Source organism: Pagrus major, chromosome 1 (assembly GCF_040436345.1).
Source record: "Pagrus major chromosome 1, Pma_NU_1.0".
Taxonomy (NCBI): Eukaryota; Metazoa; Chordata; class Actinopteri; order Spariformes; family Sparidae; genus Pagrus; species Pagrus major.
The window spans coordinates 6,489,646-6,502,319 of record NC_133215.1 but is presented as its reverse complement, the minus strand read 5'-3'; the positions used below and the strand labels follow the sequence as shown (position 1 = coordinate 6,502,319).

At 42.4% G+C, this 12,674-nt stretch overlaps 1 protein-coding gene across 1 annotated transcript in view; it reads left to right on the top strand.

The window, feature by feature from the left end:
• The window catches only part of cacna1ib (calcium voltage-gated channel subunit alpha1 Ib), a 166,259-nt gene that overhangs the window by 24,196 nt on the left and 129,389 nt on the right, over nt 1–12,674 (top strand). Inside the window, exons 2-3 of the mRNA XM_073475926.1 lie at nt 6,970–7,081; nt 12,433–12,566. Of these exons, the coding sequence (XP_073332027.1) occupies nt 6,970–7,081; nt 12,433–12,566 (246 nt within the window). The remainder of the gene's footprint in view (nt 1–6,969; nt 7,082–12,432; nt 12,567–12,674) is intronic.

Sequence of the window (12,674 nt, the reverse complement as noted above, 5' to 3'; positions counted from 1 at the left end):
AATTCCAGGAAAGAAAAAGACCTGCCAACCTCTCTGAACATACAGTGATGGAGGAGGAGGAGGAGGAGGAGGAGGAGGAGGAGGGTAAAGAGAGTCAGCAGCTGGTAGCTACAAGGTTGAGGTGATAGAAATGTATATAGACAGAACGGAAGATGTACGGTCAAATAGTAAAGAAAAGATGTATATAGGTCAAAATCACACAAATCTTCAAAGAGAGAAATCGGAGAATAAATGGCAGTCTATGCATCTGATGACATAAATCTAAACTTTTAGGCCAGTGTTAACTTTCCAGGTAAACTTCCACACTCATTAAGCAATCCAGAAGAGACGTCATTCACTTTGAACGCAGGAAAGCCACCTGTATGAAAGACCACAAATAAGAAAATAAAAGAAACAAACTGTGTAGTTATTAAGAAGTAAACTTGCGAGAACTAGAACTTCTTACACCCACTCGAGTCTGGACAGACACACAGTCTCACAAGGTGAAAACAATACCAGCCACGCCAGCTGATCTGCTGCATAGCTTTTGATCCTTGAGATTCTGATCCTGAGTCTGATTCTGATCCATGATCGGACCTGGCTTACAGGTCAGAGGTGCCCCGAACTGGACGCATCAGTGTAATAACGGGAAGCTGCTCCAAGTTACTGCTCGAAGCTGTTGGAGCTGTTTGCGTGTACCACTCCCTAAAATTACAAATTGCAGTTTTTGCATTTCAGTTTCTTTTTGGGTTAAACACACTGTTGAACTCAGGACAAAGCCAGGATTGCAGCACCTCCTGACTCCAGCTCAGTCCTTAACTCATGGACGTCAGAGTTTGTTTAACTTTGATTTAACCAGAGAAAGTTGACCAGGTACATCGTCCTTCTTCACCTTCCATACAATCTTAGGAGAGCATTTTCCTCATATTGCTCTCCAAGGTACTGGAGTCTGCTATCTGAAACTCCACACCAGAATCTGAGGCACTGAGGTTTCTGTTCGGTTTTCCACGGGTGATGATATTTCCACAATGCAGCGGCTCCATCTAAAATTACAAAGAGCTCCTGGTATAAACACTTATGCAGTCAGTGTTGCCTCATGACATGATGGGGTCTCACTCAAGTAAAACTAAAAAGCCCCAAACCAAAATAACTCCCCCCTCTCTCTTTTCATCTTTCCATCTCTCTCTCTCTCTCTCTCTCTCCATCCTTCTGCCCTCTCTTTGTGACTATTTATTTCATTTGATAGTCGATCGGTTGCCATGGATACCGGAGGTCGTTTGCCTCCTGCGCGTCTCTTTGGATACAATAAAAACAAGAGAGGGAAGGCGAGAGAGAGAGAGAGAGAAAAAGGCAGAGAGACACGGAGAAAGGGTTAGAAAGAGTGACGCCACGCAGTGAGGTATTAAGAATTCATTTAGCCCCTGCTGCCACACACTTTCAGCCTCCAGCTCTTCTCCGGCTCTGTCACGCCGATGCTTTCGGCACATTCAGATCTTTTTGGGTAATGGTCTCCAGTGCCACAGAATTTTTTATCTGGCCTTTTTAAAAACCTTGGATGTGTTTCCTGCCCAGCTGTGTGATGTAACTGAATCTGCTCCAGGAGCGTTGGGGACAGACTACCATGACGTGGACGTCGGGTTGCCAGAAAAGTCACAGCAAAGGCCATTTTTTCTCAATTGTTGGATTCTTAAAGAAATATTTATAGATTAATCTATAATGAAAACCACCATTAGTTACAATGTGCTCTTCGTAGTCTTGTGGTACGGCTCTTAAACAAAGTTTACCTTGCTTAACCATCGTCATACTGCAGTTATTAATCTTGACACCTCATCTTTGTGCATCCTGCTTTTGAAAAAGAAGAAAAAGTATAAAAAATGCGTTGCCATAGTCTTTCATTCGCATCCAACATACGTATAACATAACCTGCGCCTCATAGTGTTATATGTCACTCGCTTAAAATCTCTCTACACCTGCCCTACTGTCACATTTTCATCGATATAGATTTTATAGATTGTGTGTGTCCCAACATTACTTAAATGCTCCTTCAGATGCTGTTGACCGTGCCAATACTAGTCAAACAGAACCCTGAATACTTTACTTTTTGGCACAAAAATGTCCATCACAAAGCTATCAGAAAGCCCGATCAGTCAAACTGTACTTCCCACTTGTATTTTAATGGAGTTGCTCAGTGGCCCACATTGAAATACTGTAGGTCTTCCTGGCAGCTTCTAGCGAGTGAGTGACAGCCGCTGCATGAGCGTGAATCAGAGCGTGCCAAAAAAACAGCAACCCACTTTGCAGTCACAGGTAAAAAAATAAAAGGTTAAAAAATTCCGTTCTATAAAACAATTTCTGTGTTTTATTCGAACAGCCTGTCTGAAACCGAAGCTTTGTGCTTTGAATTTCACCTCATTCTCCATCCAGCTGCAGTGTTGATGTGCCGTGTGTGCGCATGTGTCTCGTGTGAGGGAGAAAAAAGAAGATACTGAACCTCCTCCAAGGCACCTACACTAATTGACTCATTTTTCAGAAGTGCAGAGAGACACTGACAGACACTTGCACATTGTTAAAGGCAAATCATGTATATGCAGCGTGCATGAGAAGCTTAACTGAGGAGCTTGGCGACTCACAGAGGCTGTTTTTAAGGAATGCGTTTGGCAGTGGAAATAACCCCGAGATAATCCTTATAGCGTTACAGCCCAAAGGCTGTCTTCATTACTTTGACTGGGGAAATAAGAAAGCGCTGACCTGCAGTTTTTATCCAGCCAGGGCTACACACATTAAAGTGTGTATCTGCCTGGGAAGACTGCGCTTTTTTTTTTTTTTGGTGGTGTGTTCACTGGTGCTGCCTGGAGGGTCTCACCATGAGCTCAGTGACACCTGCGGATGGTATCTGTGTCCTCATTAGAGAAGGGCCAGCTACAGAAGAACAGCTGAGCTGGCAAAATATGTGCAGCATGTGGCTGCCTGAGGAATGAAGACATCATTTGAATATTTGTTTCACTTACAAGTGGCTCTTAAATTGATTTTATTACATATAAATGAAATGAAAAATGATTAGATTTTGATTTTCTAAACGTATATTGACCCACAACATTTAAACTCAACACATAAACAAGCAGTGTTCATCTAATCCCAGACAAACTTGTCTCAACTTCTGCATTTGGATATCTTATTAGGGACATCAATGCATGAAACATACAGTAAATGTATCTAAACTTGAATAAAACTAGAGATGTACCAATACCATTGTTCCCTTCCCAATACCGATTCTGATACCTGAGTGTAAGTACCAGTATTTGATACCAGTGCGTTAAACAAAAATCAAATTAATGGAAGTTCTTTGAGTTCAAGTTATGTTGCTGGGAAGGAGCAGGGTGCTGTTTCTAATTAATAAACCATGTAGTATCAGATTAGTGCAAAAACTCATGTACTGTAAGATTTCTACATTTCAGGTAGTATTGGAGACATTTCCTTTGACTGGTTTTGGTATCTGAACAACCAAAATAGAACTTGCCATGATTCATATATAGTGATAGTATTTAGCTCAGCTGCAGAGGGAACCATGCCTTTATTTCTAATTTCCTCTGTTTTATAATTTAATTACAATTGTTAAATGCGAAGCCTAAGGGCTACTGGGTAGGCTGAAGTATGTTTGAGAGACCCATAGATGAGGCAGGAGTCCAAGTTCAGAAAGCAGAGCAGTTTTATTTTCTTTCCATTTCTTTGCAGATTTCTTTATAAGGTTTCTTATGTGTGGTTTAAGCTCTGCAAATAGAACAAAATGATTAACATAGGTTCAAAAATGTCAACAAAAATTGTGGGCAATAATAAAGTAAATAAAATATTAAGCAAGGAATTCAACTTACAGGACGCACACATGGCTGGGGTCAAAAGAAAGAACAAAGGGAGGCAGGCAGTATATATAAGCTCTCATCAGGTGAAATGATTGCACCTGAGGTGGGTGTGTCCTTCTCAGGTAGGAGCGCTTGTATTTTCCTCCCTGCCTTCAGTGAGATCAGGTGACCTCTAGATGGGGACTTTTGACAACAATCTTTTGGTTTTTATTTGCTGATGATGTTTAAATCAAAATGTCCTCCATTTCACCTGTTGCATTGATTATTTTTAGTACCACGTACGTTTCAATCAGGAGAGACTTCGTTTGGAATGAATGAAAATTGCAATTTGCTGAGCTTTTAGCGATGGTGATGGCCGATCGTGACGCATTATATTTTAAGAGGAGGCTGAAGCTGTGAGTAGTACAGGATGGAGCCCAGATGGAGGTCGTGGTGATGGGATGAAGAGAATAGCTGAAGCTCTGGATGTGATGAGGTGGACTGGTGAGCTCGACTTGGGCACTGGATGTGATGGACTGGAGGTGAATGGTGTGGAGGAGGGTCGCAGCGATTTTGCACTGAAACAACAGCTGACAGCAGCAATGAGGAGAATCGAAGTTTAACGGCAACGACACGATTGATTGATTTAATTGTGGCAATTATTTTTGTCATCAGTTGCCGTTAAACTGTCTGCACAGATATTCCCCAACAAAGGCCTTCCACTGCGTCAGGGAACATTATTCCTCACATCTGTGTGGGCTTTTAGGTTGGAGCATCTGTAGGAAGTGCTGAGTTTCAGTGAGCTTGCGAACAAAGGGAATATACAGTATTTTTTTGTTGAGAGTCTCAAAACTTTAATTTCCAGTGAGACATCACAGGTCATTTATATCAGTTATTCTCAAACTTTTTCACATCAAAGACCCTTTAAATGATGCAAATTATACCACCTACTCCATCAGATTTTTTCCCAGGGTCCCCAATTAGAAGATGTATTACTTTTACAAGTGTATGAAATCCCGGTTTGATGAAATTAAAGTGTCAAGTATAAAATTATGGTATTTTCAGCTGTTTAGCACAAAAACCTATTTAATCCAATTCTATAGATTCTGTCCTCACTATTATCCCACCATTCAAACTCCTACTGGTGCAAATTACCGAAGTCTGATTGTTTTCTACACACTGCTTGTTATTCTTCTGTGCACAGTTCAGTATGTACAGTTTTTGTTATTTCCATTCATTTTGTTACCCAGATTGTGTATTTGGTAGCCAAAACCTGGCAGCCACAGCTTTTTATTATTTAAAAGGTATAACCCATGAAAAATGGATCCTGTGTGTGTGTGTGTGTGTGTGTGTGTGTGTGTGTGTGTGTGTGTGATGTTGGTTTGGCACGTGTAAGTATGAAATGACAAATCTTGCCTCTTCACCTTGTATCATGTCTACTTTACAGTTACCAGCCTGCGAGACATCAATATTGATCCTGCCTCCCTGCAGTGCTGAATATGTCTCTTTAAATGATCCCCATCAGCTGACACACATTGATTTAATGTTTGAGTTAATGTGAGACTTAATGTACACAAGTGAGGGTTTGTGTGTGTGTGTGTGTGTGTGTGTGTGTGTGTGTGTGTGTGTGTGTGTATGAATGTGCGCTCACGTGTGGGTGGGTGTCTGCGAGCGTTTTATGTTTTTGAACATGTTGGTCGGTTTGCACGTGCAGATCTGCGTATGTGTACTTCCCCGCTCGTGTGTGTGTGTCGACGAGTGGGTGTTTGTGTGGCTGTGTGCGATGCTCTGTCTGTGTGTTGATGTGTTTGCATGTGTTTTGCCCACTCATTGCCTATCTTTATCCATGCTGTGATATCTACAGTAGCCCCATGTCTTTCGAGGAGGGTTGAGGCAGGGCCGAGAGAAACGCGTCGAGAATTTAATCTTTTCTGGAAATTGTGGCTGTTCAAACCTGCAGCGCAGGTCCCTCAGAGAAGAACAAGGCGTCTTTAGTTTTCTGTCTCTAATTTCTCACCGAAGCTGCTTCCATTCTGTGCTGTCGAGCCGCTGGGGGGAGAATCTTTCAGCATCCTGCGCTGCGTAGCCTCGGGGAGGGATTGGACCTCCTGGGCTATTACAGCACATCCTCCTTCACACGCTTGTTAGCCAAGCAGCGCGCTCGCTCCCTCAACACACAGAAAAATGCATATTGAATCACTCGGTCACACTCTGCTGCTTTGTTCCTGTTGTTTTCTCTGGCATGCAGCTTCGATTTTGCATGTGTTGCTGGCTCCGTTAACCTTTCCCATGAACAATTGCTGTTGCTCTCAAAACATTTGGCAGCGTCACAGATATTGTGCGACATCTGTCCTCCAGCATTTCACTAGTCATTCTGACCAGTCGGAGTTCGGCGGGATTTTCCTCATAGGAACCACTGAACTAGTAGGGATCCAGTGCTTTGCTCAAGGACACGCTGACAGTATGATGCTGGTGAAATTAAATTCTGGGAAATGTGGCTATTAGAGCTTGTTTAGCTTTATAATTAGGATTTCTTTGGGAGTGTATGCGTGAGTGTGGGGGGAGTTACACAGTCTGGGAAATTGCTAGTTTAATAGTGTACACATCGTAAATGTCACTTTATGTTTTTCATCGCTACTGCAAACAATCCGACCTCTGCTACAGCTGCTCTAAAGGCCCGCACTTTAGCAGCAACTTTCAGACAGAAGTGGTCTAAGAGGAATTATGGCAGGCCCTAAAAGTCAAAGCTGTACTCTGAAACAATGACATTTGGTGACTGAGCCCTGGGTGTACGGGCGAGGAACAGGCCTGCAGGATTCGATCCTGTGTCCACTTTCTGTCCTCACTTTTGAGTTTAGTGGGGAATGACTGATTGTCGACCTGGCATTCAGTTGTCTGATTGCAAAAAGAACATTTGCCTCCAAACTGTAGTGAACTGGAAATAAATGGAAGTACAGTACTAAACTAAATCGTACTTGTACTTCTAAATATTGGTTATAGGTCTGTTAATTACTTGATCAGTTAGATAATTATGAAATTATGATTTACTGAATGAATACATTTTGATGACAAGTAACTGGTTTTCTGGTTTTCATATTGTGTCCTGTCCTGTGTCAATCTATGAGCTGTTCTCCTTAACAGTCCGTCCTCCTACGTGGTTCGAACGTGTGAGTATAATGGTGATCCTGTTGAACTGCATGACCCTGGGAATGTACCAGCCCTGTGAGAACATCGACTGCTCCTCAGACCGCTGCCAAATACTACAGGTACGCGCCAACACACACATACGAGCACGCACGTAGACATTTTTGCTGTGATCGTATTGTTGCCATTGTTACAGATCAGATTTAAAACTGACAAGACAAATCTGTACAAATTTCTGTAAAAGCATCTCAAACCTGCCTGTACTGAGGTGGCACTGTCAGTCTGTGTGTGAAATATCTCTAAGGCTGGTGGTTGGCTTAGAATGACTCTAAATGAAATAGGTAATCCCTTTTTTTTTTTCCTTTAGCTGAACATCAGGATGTCAACATTGCCATTGTCACCATGCTAACATTTGCATTTTACTTTAAAGTACTGTGTCACTGCAGCGTTGTTGGTTAGTTTGATCTGGTTTATCCAGTTCCCCTCACTGTCTTCACATTTATCTTGCTTGTCTCGTAGTCTTCTCTACTTAATGTTTTTTTATTGATATTTTTGGGTCACCACCCTTTGGCTTATCATTTATTTACTTCACCACCACTGCCTAGAGTCCAAAACAAACTCTGGACTTTAACTTTTATTTATCTTACAATTGCGGCCTCTTCTACAACGAGCATTACCGCTTCACGGAGCCGCTAGCGTGACTGAACACTCTTGTTTTTCTCTCCTCTGACGGCCTCTGTATCTGTTGTATCTGAGTTTACTTTCTTACACGGGATCATGTATATTTGATCAGAGGCTCGACAAACATACGTTCACGCTGTACAAAAGCACTTACACATTTACAAACATGTAAACACTTGCACTCTCATACTCAGCCATACATATTTTATATATAAGCCCACAAAGAGAGACGGCCTAAAAGCACACAAAGACAACAGTGAATGACAACATGTGTAGGAACACATGCATCCATACAGTACACATACATGCCCTCGCATTCTTAGAAGCAGAGAGTGAAGAGTGTGTTTTCTTAGAAGTGTGCGCAATAATCCATTTATTCCTACATTTTCGTGTCGACACATAAAGAACACACTAATTCACACGCACACACACCCTCCCATCTGTAGTCCTTCCTCTCAGTCCTCCCTCGTCTCGCTCTCCCTCCTCGCTGTGACTCACTGCTAGCATGTGGTCTTTATGGTGCAGCGAGCATGACTTTCTCACGTACGGCACCTCGGCAGCCTCCCCCCCCCTCTGTCATCCAGCAAGACACAGAATCCCTCCTCGCTCATATCAAAGGTGGTCTGAGTGGGTGTAACATCTGTGCGCGAGCGTGTGCACGTATGTCTTCGGTCTGTCGGTGTGAAGCGCTTGTTGAACCACCCCGGCGTCCTGTTTTTTCACACGCTCGCACAAACACAAACACACACACACACACGGCAGCGCGCTCATCATAAAAACAGCCAACACACACAGTAGATTGATTTGGCTCCCAGGGGGATCTGGCTGGTGAGTTGGACCTAATAGAATTTCTCCTCCAAGTATCTATAGACCCTATTCAATATCAGCATGGATTTAGCGGGCTACAGCGCCACAGTCGATACGCTCCTCTCAGAAAATCCGTTGTTCAATACCGTGATTTCAATGGCGCCTCAGCAGCACAATCTATAAGCGCTAACAAATGTGGACTTAAAGACCTCTGGAGGCTTAGCTAGATATTTACTCAGCTAGTATCCCCTCTTAGATGGATGGATGTGTGGATGAAATGGAACAATCTGGTTCGGACGATAACCGAAGTCGGGATTCTCTATCCGATTTGCATCTCGGTTTTGTTCTGCAACAAAACTCGGAGGCTTTATCCACTTCTAACACCTCTTGGATGTGTGTTGAAACATCTTAAAGACCAAACAGGAAATCTCATTTGCATTCGACTTCCTTCTAGCTATCCTATGACCTGGATGGGGGAGAAATCTTCATAGACATCACAAGGCGTTGTGTAGACACAACAGTGTTTTCATCTAACTGAATAAAAACCAATGATAAGCCTTCAGAAAGAGAACCACCATGAAATAACGTCCTTCATCACAAATTACAGCTACAAATGAGTGCTCGAGCTCGTACACGAATCTAACCAGAGATCACACACTTGTGATCTAAAGTGTGTTTTATAATAGTAAAATTCCTTAATCTGAAAAATGTTTTGAAGATATGAAGGTTTTGGATCCTTTTAAGTTTATAATGTTTAGCTCTGTAAATAGATTTGGAGCCATTGAATAGTCCCGTAGACCAAATTCTTCCTGAGCAATGTTAAAAGCCTTCACAATGTCATAAAAAGCATTACTGAAATGGTATTATGTATTTTGAATAGGCTTCGTAGACCCACGGGCCAGGACTCTATTATACTGTACTATAGGTGTCTTTTTTTCCCCGAGCAACCTTTTCATTTTTAATCCACGAGACAGATTAGTGACATCTTGTTTGAATAATGTAGTCCATCATGAAGCACTACTTTTTTTTTTCTACCCACTGGCTTGCATGAACAGTCCTTCTCTGTGTGTGTCCTTTCATATAACATTGGTAATGTCCTTCATTTAATGAAAATGTTAAGCCCTTGTGCACCTATTTAATAATGTATGCCAGAGAAATTACAAAAACCTCAGCCGTGTTGGGAACAAACACAGTCTCCGAGACCAACTTTGGCCAGTTTGACGACAGTGAATTTTTTACAGACTTCAGGCCCTGTTGCACAGCTACCACTTGCTCGTTTAGTCATACAGCTAACGTTAGTGATCCTATTAGTGGACTAACCCTTGTACTGTATTTCCTGTGGTCAAATTGACATTCGCCAGTCTCAGATGCTGTGACCGGCCCAACTAAAGCTGTGTTTGACGAGCCTCCTTTTCACAATCTGTTCGGGCAGAGTCAGCTACTTTGACATCTAGCAGCATCATGGTGGGGGGGTGCACATTCTGCACTAGTGCTATTAGATTTTTTAGATGACATTACAGTTGGCATGTCGATAAGGAATGAAAAATTGCAGTGAAGAAATGTCAACAATAGGGTTGAGAATCGAGAAGTTTACTTTCCTACTGCGAGGTGTCCAGCTCGTCTTGGTCCCAAGTCCAAACAAGTTTAATGGATGCTAATCAAAACTTTTCAGACACGCTGACAGCATTTAAATGTCTCTGATACATTGGTACAAATACTGTCATTGTGAAAATGTTAGCATGCTGACAATAACATTCAGCTAAAAGTGTTCACATGGCTGTAGACAAGTCTTGTCTTGAATATAGCCAGTATATCAATATATCGTTAGTATACAGCAAGTCCTAAAAAAATTACAAAACATAACAGTACTCACATACTGAGGATTTTCTTCCAGCCAAAGTGCAAATACATCACAGAATGGAGACAGACAGAAGAGAAGAACAAGAAGAAAAGGAGAGAGAGATGGATAACGACAGCCGTTAAGAGACAAAGAGACATAAAAGGGAAAAAAAAATGCAACAAGAATAGAGAGAAAAGCAGAAAAAAGCAAAATTGAGTGAGAGGTGTAAGAAAGCGTCCGAGGAGAAATACTTTATGAACTTTTCAAAAGACAGCACCTCGTCCATCTTCCTGGTTTGACAAAGGTCAAGGTTGCACACGTTGGCCGTTCCTCCTCATTAGCGGGCCGGTCTGGCGTCGCTTCACTCCTTCAGGACTGCTGAGTGGGATGCTACTCCTCCAGGGGGAAACTGACAAAAAACAAAGATTCACATCAATGGTTCAGCTTCAGATCATGTTGCCTACAGTACTCTCCTCTGAAAATCAAATTACAGGCAACGCCAAGCGCGTCAGTTCATCTCTAATCCCCCTGTATACACAGAAAAGAACAGCAGCTAATCTAGGCTTTTTGCTCACAACAGCAATAACACGCATTAGCAAGCTGCGATCTTTGATTTATTTGGATTTTTTTTCTCTCTTCTTTTAATTAGATGCTTGATTAAAGCTGCGAGGGTGGTGGGGGGATGTCAGTGTGGGGCTTATCTCTGATTACTCCTCAAACAAATTATTTTCCATTACCCCAACGTTTAGGGAAAACTGCTCAGCTGAGAGGGGGGGAGGAGGCATGGATATAAATATAAATATAAATATAGAGGTTTATTAGAAAGAAGGAGGTTTCAGCAAGGAGATGGAGTTATTACATGGTTAAGGAAAGAGAGAAGAAATGAAATAAATACATTGGTTGTATGCAGAGAGGTGGAAGTAAAGGCCTGGCAGGGAAGTGTGGAAGGAAACAGGGAGGAAGATTATTGAGAGAAGCCGACGAGGGAGACAGGGCAGCAAAAACGGGAGGGAAGAGAGGTTTCTGACACCTGTTTGATTCAGTAGTCCTTTCAGCATCCATCTGTAAGGATCACAGTTATCTTCAAGTTGTATTTTTGCTGGAAACAGTCCAGGGTATCACCCGCCTCATCCCCAAGGTGCAATTGGATTCATGTCCAGGAAACAGTTTGGTCTGTAAAATGTCAGAAAATAGAAAACTATGTGCAGGACGAGTTTCCACAGCTCTCCCCGGCATCTTCAGATCGCCTTATCATGCTGACCGACAGTCCAAAACACAAAAGAAGAAAGAAAACCATAGAAAAAACACATTTAAAAAGTAGGAGTAGTCTTTAATCGACAAAATGTTGAAACAGACTTTGTGGTATGCCGTAAAAAGTCTACAGGAAGTGCACTTGAGGCTCCTTACGTACCTGTGATCAGTGATCAGATTGGATTTTTGCGTCGACCAACCGATGTGACGTAGGCGTCAGTAACTACGAACACTGCTGCTGCCGCTTTTTCTGAGACGGATGCGTGAGAAATTGACTTCCATCACCTGCTCAATGACTCTGACGCACATCTAGTTTGATTTGATTGTTATTGTGGTTTCCAATTTGAGCGGCAGGGAGTCTGGACTGACTGTAGAAATCTGATTGAATCACATTTGTTTGTTTTTCCATCCAGACTCTCTAAAATCTCATATCTCTCTTTCTCATGATAAATATGAGTCAAGCAAACCTTCCCTCCAACCTTTATGTCGTTGACAGCAGGCAGGACGGACCCACTGACTTCAAGGTTTGACCCTGGCCACGTAGCACCAGGTGGTGTTGTGGTGTTTTTTCCACCAGCTGCTGCAGCCCTGTCATAACCCATTTATGTAAAGTGTCACAGGAACCTCCACTAACAATTACGTAATATTCAAAAGCCCTAAATGACACATTTTGTCTCAGTGATTTTCTCAACTCTATGCCTGGCCTCTATTTCGAGGCCAATATATGTTGTATTTCACAGGATGAAAGCAAATATAAGAGAAAGGTCATAGAATTAAAAGCAGGGTGTGTTTTTTTCTCTCTTACACTCACAATCGTTTTGAAGTCTCAGTCTACAGTTTAGAAGAAATGACTCTCTCTTCCTTTTCATGTTTGACACATTGTCTTCCTGACAGGCCTTTGATGCGTTCATCTACATCTTCTTCGCTCTGGAGATGGTTATAAAGATGGTCGCCCTGGGGATCTTTGGTCGACGCTGCTACCTTGGGGACACGTGGAACCGACTGGATTTCTTTATCGTCATGGCAGGGTGAGAACCTTCTGTTCCTTTATTTTATCCCGTGTTGTATGTCGGGGGACTCACGTGACTGTTAACAATGACAGGTTCTGGGCCCACACATCTTGCAAAGCTGCGTGA